The sequence below is a fragment of the Cyrtonyx montezumae genome, unplaced genomic scaffold (assembly GCF_038088225.1).
Source record: "Cyrtonyx montezumae isolate F1298 unplaced genomic scaffold, pur_monq_1.0 scaffold_4, whole genome shotgun sequence".
NCBI classification, from domain to species: Eukaryota; Metazoa; Chordata; class Aves; order Galliformes; family Odontophoridae; genus Cyrtonyx; species Cyrtonyx montezumae.
In genome coordinates this window covers 34,535,414-34,552,214 of record NW_027072045.1, presented here as the reverse complement: position 1 = coordinate 34,552,214, position 16,801 = coordinate 34,535,414, and the positions used below count along the sequence as shown (strand labels likewise).

Here is a 16,801-nt window from a genome sequence, read left to right as displayed (position 1 = left end):
AAACCAGCATATTCTTTTCACATATTTTTCACATTGCTAAAGGCATGACTAACTGTATAGTGAAGCTTAATTTTTAGGTAGTCCTCTGTGGAGTCAGGAGTTAGACTTTATGAATCTTGTGGGTCCCTTCCAACACGAGACATTCTATGATTTAAAATGTCTCCTCAGTTCTTAATGCTCAGGGGAAGAATATGTTCTCTACATGAAAGCCATACTTTCTTCCACTGTGTAAGGGAAGTTTTATGGACAAGTAGCAAGGATATTTCCACTGGTGCAAGTAATATCAGTTACCATTACTATTTCAGGATGAAACTACTATTTTTTAAATTAATAGACTACTCCTGTTTGTTAGTAGTATAGTAAAATGTGTAGTACTGAAAGAATATAATTTTACTTCAAATCCAAATTTTACTCTTAATCATATACATATAAAATCAAATTGTTTCTGCACACACAGTATTTATAATTACCACCGAATGTGACTCAGACGAAAATCTCATGCTGAACAATGGCATGAAATGATGTAATTTGAAACTCACGTGGTTAAGTAATGTAGAAAGCTTTGATCCATCTTGGATATTCTTCTCCAAAATATTCAGGACCTTTACTGTTTTATCTGTTGAGAGCTAAAACAAGAACAACACATCAGACAACTGTAGGAACTTAGAGGCTTTCAAACTGCTGAAAAAACGATCGTGGATGAAGGATAGAACACGTTATGTAATTCTAGCATTAAGCTTAATATGTAAGCACTTTTGAGATAAAGATCAGATATTTACTTAGTTTCTATCACAGCACGATTGAAAATGCTGATAATATAATTAAATTAGTGAAATATGTTCTAAGATTGCAATCAAACTGCATTTTCAACCAACAAAATCTGTACTAATAGATTTAAAACTGTATATCTACAGATGTTTTATAGTTATAGACTCTTGATTCTAGAAACTGAAATTTACCAAATAGAAGTATGAATCACTACTTCTAGCTGACTATATAGAGCTTTACTAAAAGAAAGTCTAAACCTTATAGACAAGCAAAAATTCTTTGTTATTTGAGTGCTAATACAAAAGAAATGTATTCTTAGTAATTTTATTAACTTTTAAAAACTAGCACATTGAAAAAAGCAAATCAAATTCACTTACTGATGTTCTAGAGAATTACAATTAAATAATCTTTGGTATACATTGAACTCTGGAAGAACCAACTTCACTCATCTAGAAAAGAATGCTGTTCACATTTAGAAAAAATGTATTTCTGACTTCATGTATATGTGTATGTATATATGTATAAAAATTAGGGAATAAAGTTTAAGTGTGAGAACTATCAGGAAAGCATAACACCTGGGGTTGAAAACATCTTACAAATGAAGGTAGAAAGGACCAAAGAAAAGGCCAGAACAAATAACTAAATCTTGAGTTAAAGAAAATCCAGAGTAACTTCTATAATAAGTGGTTTAACAGACATTTAATAAACCCAATAGGGTGGTCAGGAACAGGCATACCAGCATAACATAAGAATATCCAAATCCAAGAATTCTATAAAGATAACTATAAAGATAAGTTATAGGATCTGCTAGGTCACAACATGAACCAGTGACTGAGTACCTGATGAAGGGACAAAACCAGCCCTAGAAGGGGCAGGTGCAAGCAGTTTATGTGTGCAACCAGAATGGGTGGAGCCTGGCCCCACCTTTCCCAAATCTTATTTAAGGGCTGCCAGCCTCAAGAGGAGCATCTGTACTTGGAAATTACTTTAGAAACTTTTAGGGAGTTCTGATTATCAGAAAGGGGTAAGCCATTTTTTTTTCTTTGTTACTGAGTTATAATCTCTACATTTCTTGGGTGATTTGGAACTGATTGAAGTTTCAACTGTCTCCTATCCCTACAACAAGGGGAAAAAATGAATATTGTTTCTACAGAGACTATACCAGTGGTTTGTACTAACATGGAAAACTCCCTTGAACTGAAGTAAAGAAGACTACGGCAAAGAAATTATGATATGAAATGTATAGGAAATGATTTTTTTCACCTGAGGTTATTATTATTTTTTTTGAGTTTGAAAGGTTTTTTTGGAGGGAGGAAGGAAACAGTTCAGTATAATGCTGAACCTACGTAGTATGCTTACAATACACTAACAGCTTATTTTTAGAGTAGATTTTTTTCTTTGCTGAAAGGTTCTATTTTACTGTGGTTGCTCAACACTAGTTGTAAGGAGCTAAGACTCTAGATTGGTATGGTTTTATGAAAGTATATTATTTTAGATTTTACTGCTCAGGCAGGTATGTTACACATTAGTACATAGTGCTCAGAGTTGCTGCTGCCACAGGAAAACTATTCCATGAAAATTTCTCAGCATCAAAAAACAGTAACAGTTAAGATGTAGTAACTCCTAAAGCACTTCAGCTAAATTCAGCAAAAGGATAGCTGTTCACGGGATGTCACATGCACAACTGAAGAGAGTGGAATATTACTATAGACATACAGAAAACATGTCCTGTAACAAAATTAAGTGTTCAAGAAAGAAGACTGCAAATACGTACCTTGTCCATAATGCCCATTGCCTTGATTTTTGCAGATTCACTACCCAACTCACTTAGCTGATGTTTTCCCAGTAGCATTTCTTGTGGAATCTCATCATCACCTTAAACAATTTAAAAAAAACAGAATCATATTTCTAATAAGACTACTCTCATCTTATTTGATCTATTAGCTTCAATTCCAATCATATTGTATTTTCTCACATTTTTCTGTTCTATTTAGTAAGCTAAGTTTTTTTTTTTCCTTTAGCTCATTGCTGCTGTTTTCCTCATCTAGGCCCATCTCCCTACTTTTTCTCTGAGTGTGTCCATGGGTCCCTTCTCCCCTTTTGTCATAGAACTAGGCCAAGCCGGGCTGAACTATGATAATTTTTAATATAGAAAACCCATTTGTTTTAGCTTTTGCAGTACCACTTTCATTTCAGTAAAACAGATTTTAAATTACTGTAATTCTAATTATCAAGTTCAAATCTGGGGCAGAATAATAGATGAAAAAGATGTATGATACCCTAGAATACACTATGTTCTAATCACAAAGGAAAAAAAACAACTAAAAACACATTATGTTACTAGATGCAGAAAGAATCAAATGATTTCAGTGTTTCACTTTTAAAGTCAGGAGTGTAGCTATGATTGCCTTACAAACAATAGTGTTTTGTTTACTATGCTCCTCCCCTGGTTCTAGTATTATGATAAAGATGTTAAGAAAAAAATATATACAAATGCTGTTATCCATTTCAATTGAAAGTTATCTTGGTCATCCTGAATTACTTTGTCAGATGCCAATCTGACTGATTTGACAGCGAAAGGAATAAGGAGTACACAGATTGTTTTAGTCGTAAGTGCATAAGCACTCTGCTGCTTGAATTTAATAACTGAGCTGTTAGGTCAGAGACCACACATAGCAGACACACTCCAGTAGACTATTATTTGTGACTTATCTTCTTCCTCTCTGCGGAATCTAAACAGGTCATAAGTGATCTTTCTCTAGCAGCAAGTGAAATTGGAAATGTATAAGCCCACACTACTCAAGGTAGATGCCATATAAACACAATATACCCTAGCAAGTATCATCAATCAGAAAGAAAGAAGTCTGAAAATACTGAGATGCAGTTTTTTGTGTTTCTAATTGGGGGAAGCATTTTGAAATTTTCTGAAATATTACCAAAAGCTGTAAAATCCAAGTCTTCCAGATTTTCCAGAATATTCTCTATTGAAGCAGAAAACCTTTTAAAAGTTGAAGAATCCAACATTTCTGGTGGTGGGGGGGAAAAAAGTATATATAATTATTTTATATACAATACAGAATATACAAAGTGAAGAAAATAAGTCTTCTAAAGTTACCTTCAGGTGTTAGTTTAGGTTCATAAGCTTTTCTTTTCTTTTGTTTTTCTTTTTTCTTCATTTTTTTAGCCACTAATTAAGAGAATAGAGTGAAATAAATGTTTTCTCAAGTTGAAATAAATGCTTGTTTACATTTTTTATGCTTGTATTAAATACTGCATGTAAAGCTGTTTATTTTGAAGTGTTCAACTTATCGTTTAAAAATCCTTTAGTAATACGAAAGTGAAATATTTATAATGATCAGTTACCCTCACTAAGGCTAGGAGGAGAATAATCATCCATATCAGAGTCATCAGGACTGCGATTACGGTAACGGCCACTACCAGAAGTCCTTCTTCCTTCATGATAATGACCACTTCTCCTGTGGTCACCAGAACTTCTTCTGTCATGTTCTTCATACTCCCAAGCTTCATCTCTGTCTTTTTTATATCTTTTTCGAGAAGCTAGAAATGAAATGCATTTTCATTCTAAGTATTAAAATTCAGTTTTTAATAGCTCAAGTTTTACAAGTTAAATATTAACATATAAATGTCCCTTAAAATAAATGAATGCTCTAAAACCTTTATATATAATTATGGCATTATTCTAACAATGTTTTGAATTACACGAAAACCATGCCTAAAATTGCCATAGACACTACCAAAAATTTAAAATATGAATTTAAAGGGCACTTGTCCTTTTAAACAAAAGTGATTGGGACAAGTTGAAGTAACTGTCATTGTTTCCTTTCATAAGAAAACACTGAGATTTCTTCAGTTATGCAACTGTGACTATTAATAGGCATCTGTGTTACAATTCAGTGTTCATGTTGCCCATCTAACACTGCAAGTTTCAATGAAAAGTAGCAAATCTAGCTGCTTAAAAAGACTTTCCATTTTACTAAGACATTTGAAAAACTTGTCATGAAATATATATTGCAGATAATTTGGTGCAAAGGAGGCACAGTTCAAGGCTCAGCAGTGATTATATAACACTGAAGGTTATTGTAACCAGTTTTCAGTCAGGACCAGTAAGCACAGTAGAAACAAATGCTGAAGAAACTGGGATAGGTGTTCTCTACAGAAACAGAGGTTGGGTGGAAATAAGATATTGGGGGGAAGACAACAAAGAACTTATTTTCAGATAGTCCTGTACATCTTTAAGGGGATAGAATGCTAATATATAACATGAAAAGAATATAGAGGAGAACACAGTATCACAGAATAGTTTGGGTTGGAAGGGACCCTTAAGATCTAGTTTTAACCCCCCTGCTACAGGTAGGGATAACTTCTATTAGACCCAGTTGCTCAAAGCCCCATCTAGCCTGGCCATAAATGTTTCCAGATAGGGGGCATTCACAACCTCCCCAGGCAACCTATTCCAGTGTCTCACCATTCTCACAGGAAAGAATTTCTTCCTGATATCTAGTCTAAATCTATCATTTTCCAGTTTTAAATAATTTCTCCTTGTCCTGTTGCTACCTGCCCATCTAAGAAGTCCCTCCCTAGCTTTCCTGTAGACCCCTTCATGTACTAGAAGGCTGCTATAAGGTCTCCTCAGAGCCTTCTCTCAGCCTGTCCTCATAGGGGAGGTGTTCCATCCCTCTGATCATCTTTGTGGCCCTTCTCTGGACCCACTCCAACAACTATGTCCTTCTTGTGTTGATAGCTCCAGAACTGGACGCAGTACTCTGGTGGGGTCTCACAAGAGCAGAGTAGAGGGGCAGAATCACCTCCCTCACCCTGCTGGTTACACTCCTCTCAATGTGACCCAGGATAGGGTTGGCCTTCTGGGCTGCAAGTACGTGCTGCCAGCTCATGTTGAGTCTTTCATCAACTGACACCCCCAAATCTTTCTCCTCGGGGCTGCCCTCAAGCCATTCCCTGCCCAACCTGTATCTGTGCTTGGGATTGACCTTGCACTTGGCCTTGTTCAACTTTGTGAGGTTGGTATGGGCCCACCTCTCAAGACTGTCCAGGTTCCTCTGGATGGCATCCCTTCCCTCTAGCATGTCAACTGCACCACTCAGCTTGGTGTCATCTGCAAACTTGCTGGGGGTGCACTTGATCCCACTGTTTGTGTCACCTACGGTGATGTTAAATAACACCAGTCCAAGCACCAATCCCTGAGGAACACCACTCATCACTAGTCTCCATTTGGACACTGAGTTGCTGACCACAACTCTGAGTGCAACCATCCAGCCAGCTCCTTATCCAGCAAGTGGTCCATCCATTAAATCAACTTTTCTCCAGTTCGGCGAACAGGATGTCATGCGGGACAGTGTCAAATGCTTTGCACAAGTCTAGATAGATGATGTCAGTTGCTCTTGCTTTATCCACTGCCACTGTAACTCCATCATAAAAGGCCACCAAGTCTGTCAGGCATGACTTACCCTTGGTGAAGCCATGTTGGTTACCACCAATCACCTTGTCTTTATTTTCCATGTATCTTAGTAGGGCCTTCAGGAGGATCTGCTCTATGATCTCGCCAGGCACAGAGATGAGACTGACTGGCCTGTAGTTCCCAGGATCTTCTTTTTTCCCCTTCTTGAAAATGTTGGTTTTTTTTTTTCCCCTTTTCTATTCAGGAGGAATTTCCCCAGGCTGTTATGACCTTTCAAACACAATGGATATCATCTTGGTGACTTTATCCACCAATTCCCTCAGAACCTAGGGGATGGATCTCAGTAGGTCCCATGGACTTGTGCCCCTTCAGGTTCTTTAGATGGTCTTGAACCTCATCTTCACTTACAGCAGGCAGATCTACCTTCTCCAGGTTCCTACCATTGTTACCTGCAACTTGGGCAGTGTTGCCAGAGCCCTTGGCAGTGAAGACTGAGGCAAAGAAGTAATTGAGAACCTCAGCTTTTTCTTTGTGATCAGGTCTCCAGTTTCCTTCCAGAGAGGGCTCACATCCACCCTAACCTTCTTTTTATCACTGATATTGCTGTAGAATTTCTTCTTGTTTCCCTTGATGTCCCTGACTAGATTTAATTCTACCTGGCTTTCCTAACCTGATCCCTGGCTGCTCAGACAACTTTGTAGTCCTCCCAGGTAACCTGTTTTTGCTTCCACTCCCTATAGACTTTCTTTTGGCACTTAAATAAGTCCAGGAGCTCCTTGTTGATCCATGGAGGCCTCCTGGCATTCTTTTCTGTCTTCCTTTTTCTTGGTATGCACTGCTTCTGGTCTTGTAGGAGATGGTCCCTGAATACCAACCAGCTTTCTTGGGCCCCTCTTCCCTCCAGGGCTTTTTCCCATGTCACACTGCCAAGCAGTTCCCTAAAGAATTCAAACTCTGCTCTCCTGAAGTCCAGAGTAGCAAGCTTGCTGCGCACCCTCTTTGACACCTCTTTGAACTCCACCATTTTGTGGTCACTACAGCCAAGGCTGCCCTTGAACTTCGCATTACTCACCAGCCCCTCCTGGTTGGTGAAGGCAAGGTCCAGCATAGCACCTTTTCTTGTGGGTTCCTGTACTACTTGAAAGAGGAAGTTATCATCCACAAAATTCTCCATTATCTAATATAACAGGGTAACTAGACTAGCAAAGAGATGTCTAATATAGACTGTGAAGATCAAAATAGTTCCAAAACATTACACTCAAGAATAGGAGAGTTCATTACTCTTGTGAACTGGCATATAACAGCCCTTATATCTGTATGTGTCTCTACCCAACTCTCCTGAATGTTAGAAGTGTGACAGTATATATGGTTGTTTCTGAGCAAAATGTCTCTGAGCATTTATACAGTATTGGAACGGAACCAATTAATCATTTCCAAAACACCAGGTTACTTATAAGCATAAGAAAGAGGATATTATATATAGCAGGATATAGCCAATAGGCAGCTCAGACTAAGTAGGAATGAAAAACTATTGAAACTGAAGTGATATTAATGCTCTGCACTTTAGAGGACTCCCACTTATGAAAATAAAATCAAATTTCTGCAAAGAGGTGGTCCAAAACTTAAAGTAATAACTCGCTCAGGCTTTGAACAGCACTGATTCTGGATCAGAGTTGCTTCTGGAGGCAGTACTGTCACATTCATGATGCCTGAGCTACTAAGTTTCAGTTCTAAAATGCTTGACAGTTAACTGCAAATTAAGAATTTGAAGGCTCTCTGGGTTACCTGAAGTGAGCATATTGGATAAGGAAATAAGTATTTTATGGGAGAATATTAACACTTCTTAAATGATTCTTCCCTCCATCCATGAGACAGTATTTTGTGGAGGTAGATGAATTCTGTCTCCACAGTTTACAGATAATCAGTACTAATTTAAGTTCCGCAGAATGAATTCTGATCCCAACTACATCTCCATAAGAAAACTAACTTTCAATGTCCCTTTTTCATCAGAAATTTAATTTGACAGTTTTATCAATGTTGCATGACAAAACAGAATGCATTACACTTGTGTTGGCTCTGCAAAGCAAATAAGACGAACATGAGAAAAACTATTCGCAATTAGACATTATTCTACAAAGCTTACCTGAACTACACAAAATTGATATAAAATGTAAGCCTGATAGTATTTTTGAAATGTTATTGCATTTTACACATAAATAAGGAATATCTGTGCAATGAAAACATCTAATTTCCACCTGAATTCTGCCAAACATTTAAATAACACATTGAGCACTTGTATAAGAAAGATTTCATCCATTTTTAACTTTTCATCATTTAATGGACTGAGAAACTTAAAGGTGTCAATCACTTCCTTTTTTGAGTTTAATTTTAGACAAACTAATTCTGAAATAGACATATGTAACAATACAAATCTATTCAGTGTAGTTGTCAGAAAATTTCCTCTCTCTTGCTATTTTGTCTCATTTTAATTCAGTTCTACAGTATCCTTTAAGAAATATTATAATTCATTAAGTCTTAGTTCCTCACTGATTGTTTATAACTATGGCCAGATCTCTTGACTGGATATAATGAACCAAGAGTACCTTTAAAGCATATAACAACTGTGAAAGTTTCTTAATTTACATTATTTCATATTTAACAATTTCAACAGCCACTGTGGCTAATAGCTAGATTCAAGTGTCACTGAAATTTCTGACAGTCCTCTCTATTGCCAACCAACTTCAATTTCGCTTCACTTTTTTAATTTCCTGTTACAAATAATTAACACAGTAAGCTGGTAATATTATATGGCAAAGAGAAAATATAGTATCCTGAATGAAGCAAATCATTTTTTGCTGTAATGAAGTTACCTTGGAGATTTTGTACTTGTGGTCAAGGCAGCATTATTCAGTTAAATTTTAAAGGAAAATCAATCAAAAAGGACATTCTTTTCTGCTTCTTTGATAAAGACCAGAGGCATCATGATTACATTTTTATATGTATAAGTTTATAAGCACTACTTATTTCTTGGAGGAGAAACTGAAATGCGTTAAAAAGGAGGACTGCCAAATCTTTCTCTTTTGGAGGCTAAGACAGGCTAAGAAGCAAAATATGTTTTACAGAAGTTGCTTATATAAACTTCTTATGAAAAGGTGGAAAGAGTCTTAACTTGGAGAAAAAAATCATTACAAGAAAAATGCCTTCTCAGGTTAACACTAATAGGTACTTCTGCTGTAGCATAGCCCTACATAGGTAAAGCAGCTAAGATGTTGCTTAGACTGAATTGATTCACTCTATTTTAATCGTTTGTTTTTGGCATTGGTTAACTGAATCTCCATATTAGCAAACTATAATACTCTTAAAAAGAAGTAGCAAATTCCCTTCCTAACATAGAAGCACATGCAGAAGTTATCAGATCACAAAGCAAAATTTTAACTACAAACTTCCTCTTTTCCATTGAGATCCCTTTATTGAAATCTATTAAGTGGTATTTTGAGAACCCATCAGAAGTAATTTCAGTTTTTCAAGAAACATACCAGGGAAACAGTAGTAGAAGTTGAGTTACAAATTGAAATCAAGTAATTATTATTTTATAAGAAAAAACATTTTTGGCCAAGTAGTTGTTTGGAGAGCAAACTTCTTTTCAAATGTTTTAGACTAGCCAACTTTTCAAAAATAAATAACTCAAAATAGTATAAATCATAAAAGTAAAATATTAGTTGTCTTTAGCAATAGGAACAGAATGTTGTACTACTTACATTCAAAAGCTCCTTCACTGTCATTGTCTTCATCAGAACTGATTTCAGCATATTTTGGTTTCTCGTTAACTGTGCTACGTTTGCGCTTGTTCATTTTCACACGTTCACAAAGTGGCATAGTGGATTCAATTTCTGCCAGTAGCTCAGGAGGCAACTCCTTTAATACTGACTGATCTATGCTACCTATTAATAGAGAGTAAGAAAAGTAAATGTGAACATAACAGTTAAAAAAAAAAAAGCCCCAACACTATAGTCCTTTCTCAGGAACCACTTACACTATATCCACTAACAATTCCATGGTAAGATATACCTGGATGTTTTTGACAGGCCTTTCTAAATATGTATATATTGATCATATTGCAACTGGAAATAAACAAAATAAATTGGTAAAATGCATTACTAAAACATCTTTGCTCTACTTCCACAAAATTTAGTCATATTTTTTCATCCTCTGAATTCAACAGTATTCCCAAATGTATAGGTAAATTAAGGACTTGTGCCTCATAATACTTCTGTTTATTCTCAATTGTTATTAAGCATACATAAGACAATAACCTTCCCTTTTCCAGTAGGTAGGCAGAATCTCTAGTTTCTTATCCCTGAATATGTCAAATCACTGTCATCCCAAATTCTGCCGCAGATTATTTATTACTTTCTACTAATTGTTTTATAATGCAACCCACATTTTAGCTTGATTTTGCTTTAAAGTGAAATTGAAAGATTTTTGTTTAATATAAACAAACAGCAAGCTAGACCATGATGTTTCTTTTCCACCGAGGTAAACAGACAACACTGCACCATTCTCATCATATTATGAAACTTCTTTTGTTCATTACTTCATGTGTGGTTTCAAGTTTCTAGAACAGTACAAATCTAATCTTTAGAAGGATTCAAGCTCACTTTAACATTGACTTTGCAAGTCAAGTAGATCTCCCCAATTCCAGTAGATGCACCCATTACCTGTACAGGAAGGAGAAAGAAGCAAGCAAGCAAAAAACTAGGGAAAACAGATGTATGGTTTACGTTTCAGTATGATTTCAAATGAAATAACTAGCCACCAAGATTCAAAAACATTATAAAAACCCAAACTCCAAATTGCCATTTCCTCAATGTCATGGTTTTATGATTTTTGTTATTGGTATTCCACATTATAACATCATGTAGTGCACTGAGAATTAAAGAGTTAATGCTCCAACTCTGTGGATTGTCTATAGTTCTCGGTATCCCTGTCTCAGAAGATAAGAACTACATTCCCCAGAGGACTTTGCATTTTTCCGTTTTCCGCTCAGAGGGAAAGATAAAAAAGGTTCGCGTGTCATGAGACACAGGCTCTTTCCTTTCGGATTGACCCAGCAGTGGGTACTCCCTAGCCATCTCGCCTTCAGCATTAGCGTAAGGCCTTCTGCTTTCGGACACTCTCTCATTTTATTTATTATCTTCAATTCCAATTATATTGTATTATATTGTGTTATTTTGCTTTCTGTTATCTTACTTAGTAAATTAGCTTTCCTCCTCAGATTGTTGCTGCTGTTTTCTTTTTTGTTTTTAGGCCCATCTCCCTTTTCCTTTTCCCCCTTCTCCTTTCCCAGGGCATGGGTCTGTGGGTCCCCCACTCCAATCATCACAGAACTAGACGAACCAGCCTGTAAACCGTTGTCACACAACTATAAGCAGCAGTTAATACAGTGGAAGCAATTGATACCAGGTTTGCATATATATGGTTAATTTAAGATACCCATGATACCTAAATGACTTATTTTCAGATACATCTGTAACAGCAAATGAACAAGCAATCAAAGAAAAACTGCCCTTGAAGTTCATTATGTTATTTAAGTCTTTCACATAAGTAGGCAAAGTCATTATCAAATATTTGCACCTGAAAATAGTAATAAGCAAAAACACTGTTAATTAAATTTCCTATTTGCAATCTCTACATATAATCTTGCATTTAAAATATGCAACTTTTCAAAATATCAAGGCATTATATGAAAGAATACAGGAAAGTCTAAGAGGGAACAGAGCTACTTCTCTGCGGTGGGAAGATGAATCCTAGTTTTCTATTTCTCAATATTGTCAAATTAAAATTTAGCCACTCCACATTCTGGAAGTTCTACAATAATGAATTCTCACACATCTTCATTTTGACATTAAAAATGAAAACTTAGACTACAACTCAGTTTTGTCCTCTCCTCACTCCTTTTTAGCCACATATAACATCACCTGGCTACTGGACTCTTCTTCGTGGAATCACAGAATCATAGGGATTGGAAGGGACCTCTAGAGATCATCTAGTCCAACCCCACTGCCAAAGCAGCTCCCTGGCCTAGGTTGCACAGGTAGGTGTCCAGGTGAGTCTTGAACGTCTCCAGAGAAGGAGACTCCACAACCTCTCTGGGCAGCCTCTTCCAGTGCTCCATCAAATACACTGTGAAGAGTACCCACGCACATTTGTGCAGAACTTTCTATGCTTCAGTTTGTGACCATTTCACCTTGTCCTATCACCACACACTGCTGAGAAGAGTCCAGCCTCATCCCTTTGCCTCCACTATATTTATAGACGTGGATCAGATCCCCTCTGAGTCTTCTTTTTTGGAGTCTGAACAGATCTAGGTCTCTCAGCCTTTCCTCATAAGGGATGTGTTCTACATCCCTTCTTAACTTCGTAGCCCTCTGCTGGAGTCTTTCAAGGAGATCCCAGTCCTTTTTCTACCGAGGAGCCCAGAACTGGACACATTACTCCAGGTGAGGGGGAGGTTCACCTCCCTCAACCTATGCGCCACAGGGTTAGGCCTGGTGGCCTTCTTAGAACCCATGCTGACCACTGCTGGCTCATGGCCAACCTGTCGTCCACCAGGACACCCAGGTCCCTCTCCTCAGAGCTCCTCTCCAGCAGCTCATCCCCCAACCTGTACCGGTGCATGCAATTATTCCTCCCTAGGTGAAAGACTCTATGCTTGCTCTTGTTAAACCTCATCCGGTTCCTTTCTGCCAAACTCTCCAGCCTGTCCAGGTCTTGCTGAATGTCAGCACAGCCTTACGGAGTGTCAGCCATTCCTCCCAGCTTTGTATCATCAGCAAACATGCTGAGAGTGGACTCTATCCCCTCACCAAGGTCATTGATGAAGATATTGAACAGGACCGGACCCAGCACTGACCCCTGAGGAACACCACTATGTACAACATGTAAGGATGCTGTGGGAGACAGTGTCAAATGCCTTGCTGAAATCAAGGTAGGCTACATCAACTTCTCTCTCTCCATCCACGCAGCCAGTAATGACATTGTCGAAGGCTACCAGATTGATCAAGCACAACCTCCCCGTAGTGAACCCATGCTGACCACTCCTGATAACTCTCTTATCTTCCAATTGCCTGGAGACAGCATCCAGAACAAACTGTTCCAACACCTTTCCAGGGATAGAGATGAGGCTGAATGGCCTATAGTTACCCAGATCCTCCTTCTTGCCCTTTTTGGAGACTAGAGTGACATTGGCTATCCTCCAGTCTTCGGGCACCTCTCCCATTCTCCAAGACCACTCATGTCCCTATGGCAGATCAGGACACCCCCTTTGGTGCCTGATATAGTTGTGCATCCACATATATGTGACCAAAAGGTTTGGTACAGGCGGCCAGGGCATGCCCCCCATACAAGCTGAAGTGTTGACCCAAGATAGGAATACGTCCTGTATCTTACCCTGGAGGGTGGACCTTCCCCTCTTGGTACCCTTGAACAACCTATATTACTCCCTGTGAGTCTAAGTTTTCAGAATCACTGGAAGGAACAAAATACTAAAGTGTTCCAAAGTTGATGTAAGATCTTGTGCAACATCTGGTGATGGTCTACCTGGGACTGATGGAGCATAGGATCGACCTGCACCATGTGACTGCGTGCTTCCAGTAAACACCACCGAGCACTGGCCAAAGGAATAACACAAGCCATACGCTGATTATCACTCAACCCAGACTATATTGATATGCATTGCAACAGGCCATTATAGAATGCATTGCAATGCTTATATCTCTGTATTAAGGAAGGCTCACCCTATAGTTAACTTGATCAGTGGTTCAAGTATTGAAGGGGTGGAGTGTATGGGAACTGTTGAATCACAGCCTGAACCACTGATTGATCACCTGAGGTGAGCACTGTGTCTGCCACAGGTGCACAGGTGAAGGCAACTCACCTGTGTGACTGGAAGGGGTGGATTCTGGCTCCACCTCTCCCAGATCCCATTTAAGGGCTGACCACCACTGGGGAAGGATCTCTTGCTGAAGTTCCCTCTCCTCTGGAATCATGGGCTAGCCTTGACCATCAGTGTCATGTGAGCCTTTTTTTATTTACTGGTTGTCTGTATACCATCTGGATTTGTCATGCAAAACTATACCGTCTGCCTTCATTACTTTGTTTAGGTACTATTCTTTTGGGGTTTTCACCCTACACGCCCCACTCCTCATTGGCTCCTATACCTCTAGTGTCAGAAATTTATCTTCAACATGCTGCAGTAACCATCTGGAAGTGGACATGTTGCTTTCCCAACAAATATATGAATAACTGAAGTCCCCCATAACTTGTGATGTCCTCGTGATCAACTGCTTTGACATCGGCACAGCCGGAGCTGCAGTGGCTGATTGAGGTACAGGGTGGGTTTTCGGGAGGTTCCAGTCTCTCGGGAACCGAGTGAGAGCGGCCAGTCCTGTAGGCTGTTCTAGCGAGAGGTTAACGAGGCGTTAACGAGGCATAGGCGTTGCCAGGGTTTCAGCGCCCTCGCCCACACCCCTCAGCTGGAATAGGGCTCAGGGAGGGCAGCGAAGTGTCACTACCCACTGTTTTTTTTTTAATATATATATTTAATATTATTATTTATTTTTAAGTTATTACAATTCATATCTATATATATTATTATAAACTAGTTTTTATTTAGTTATTTACTTTCAATTTTTCATTTATTTGTTTTTATTCTTTTTTGTGCCATGGTCTCTACTAGACAGAGGGCTTGCCTTAAAAAGGCTGTGGCGACCCAGACAGAAGGTCTGCCTAGAAGCGTGGCTACACAGGTCTCTGGTTGCAAGGAGTGCCAGAGCCTGCTACTGCTAGATGAGGGTGCTAAGCAGTTCTCCTGTGCAAGGTGTGAGCAGGTGGAAGATCTGCTTAGCATGGTGGTTGAACTGAAAGAGGAGGTTGAGAGACTGAGGGCCATCAGGGACTGTGAGCGGGAGATTGACTGGTGGAGTAGCTCCCTAGAGCACCAGAGAGAAAGGCACCGGGGAGATCCCCCGCAGTTTCTGGTGGACTCCCTGACCTGTCCCTGTAGGGCAGAAGGGGGATATCTGAGGGATAGGGAGGGCTGGCAGAGAGTCCCTGCTCGGTACCGTGGGCAATCTCCCCCTCTGCCTCCCCAGTGTCCCCAGATACCCCTAAGCAATAGATTTGCAGCATTGGATGTTGAAGAGGTGATAAGGGATGAAGTGCAGGAAGATTCCCGCAGGAGGTCACCAATGGCAAGGCAGTCAACTCCGTGCATTGAGATTGCTACTACTAAGAAAGAAAGGAAGGTGATCGTAGTGGGTGGCTCCCTTCTAAAGGGAACTGAGGGCCCCATTTGCAGACCAGACCCAAACCGCAGGGAAGTGTGCTGTCTCCCTGGGGCCCGGATCAGGGACATAGCTAGAAGACTCCTGGATTTGATACGCCCCACCGACTACTACCCGTTACTCGTAGTTCAGGCAGACTGCAATGAAATATCTCAGAGAAGTCTGCGAACTATGAAAAGAGATTTCAGGGGATTAGGGCGATTAGTTCAAGGGGTGGGAGCACAAGTGGTGTTTGCTTCCATACCTTCTGGGGTGGTGAAGGACACAGAATGGGCTAGGAAAACACAGGTGATGAATAATTGGCTGAGAGGTTGGTGTAGAGATAGACACTTTGGGTTTTTTGACCACGGGGCAGTTTACTCGGCTCCTGGCCTGTTATCTGTTGATGGGATGCACCTATCTCAAAGGGGGAAATGAATCCTAGCACAGGAGCTAGCTGGACTCATTGAGAGAGCTTTAAACTAGCTGTGACGGGGGAAGGGGATAAAACAGGGCTCTCCAGTAAAGAGCCAAAGGAGGCTGTGCTGGAGCAAGGGGTGAGGCAGATATCTCAGCTGAAGTGCATCTATACCAATGCACGCAGCATGGGCAATAAACAAGAAGAGCTTGAAGCCATTGTGAGGCAGGCTAACTATGACCTTGTGGCTATTACAGAAACATGGTGGGACCTTTCCCATGACTGGAATACTGGGATTGATGGCTACATGCTCTTCAGAAGGGATAGACAGGGAAGAAAGGGTGGTGGCATAGCTCTCTATATCAGAGAGTGTTTTGATGTTGAAGAGCTTGAGGTTGGAAATGACAAAGTAGAGTGTCTATGGATAAGGATCAGGGGGATAGTCTTTAGGAGTGACATCGTGGTGGGGGTCTGTTATAGACCACCTAGTCAGGATGAAGAAATAGACGAGGTGTTCTATAAACAACTTGTAGATGTTGCACGACAGCCAGCACTCGTTCTCATGGGGGACTTCAACTTCCCTGACATATGCTGGAAATATAATACTGCGCAGAGGGAAGCAGTCCTTGAGATTTCTAGAATGTGTGAATGATTGCTTCCTGACACAGCTGGTGCAAGAGCCTACCAGGGGAGATGCCTTGCTAGACCTACTTTTCATTAACAGGGAAGGAATAGTAGGAGATGTGAAGGTTGGAGATTCACTCGGCCAGAGTGACCATGTAATGGTGGAGTTTGCTATTCTGGGTGACGTCAAGAGGGTGACTAGCAAAACTACTACCTTGGACCTCCGGAGGG

At 39.7% G+C, this 16,801-nt stretch overlaps 1 protein-coding gene across 1 annotated transcript in view; it reads right to left on the bottom strand.

Moving 5' to 3' along the window:
* The window catches only part of LOC136055224 (nipped-B-like protein), a 270,748-nt gene that overhangs the window by 55,504 nt on the left and 198,443 nt on the right, over nucleotides 1–16,801 (bottom strand). Inside the window, exons 11-16 of the mRNA XM_065746940.1 lie at nucleotides 9,964–10,146; nucleotides 4,132–4,326; nucleotides 3,884–3,955; nucleotides 3,705–3,794; nucleotides 2,543–2,643; nucleotides 540–626 (exon numbers count right to left, since the gene is read on the bottom strand). Coding sequence (XP_065603012.1) covers nucleotides 540–626; nucleotides 2,543–2,643; nucleotides 3,705–3,794; nucleotides 3,884–3,955; nucleotides 4,132–4,326; nucleotides 9,964–10,146 — 728 coding nt within the window. The remainder of the gene's footprint in view (nucleotides 1–539; nucleotides 627–2,542; nucleotides 2,644–3,704; nucleotides 3,795–3,883; nucleotides 3,956–4,131; nucleotides 4,327–9,963; nucleotides 10,147–16,801) is intronic.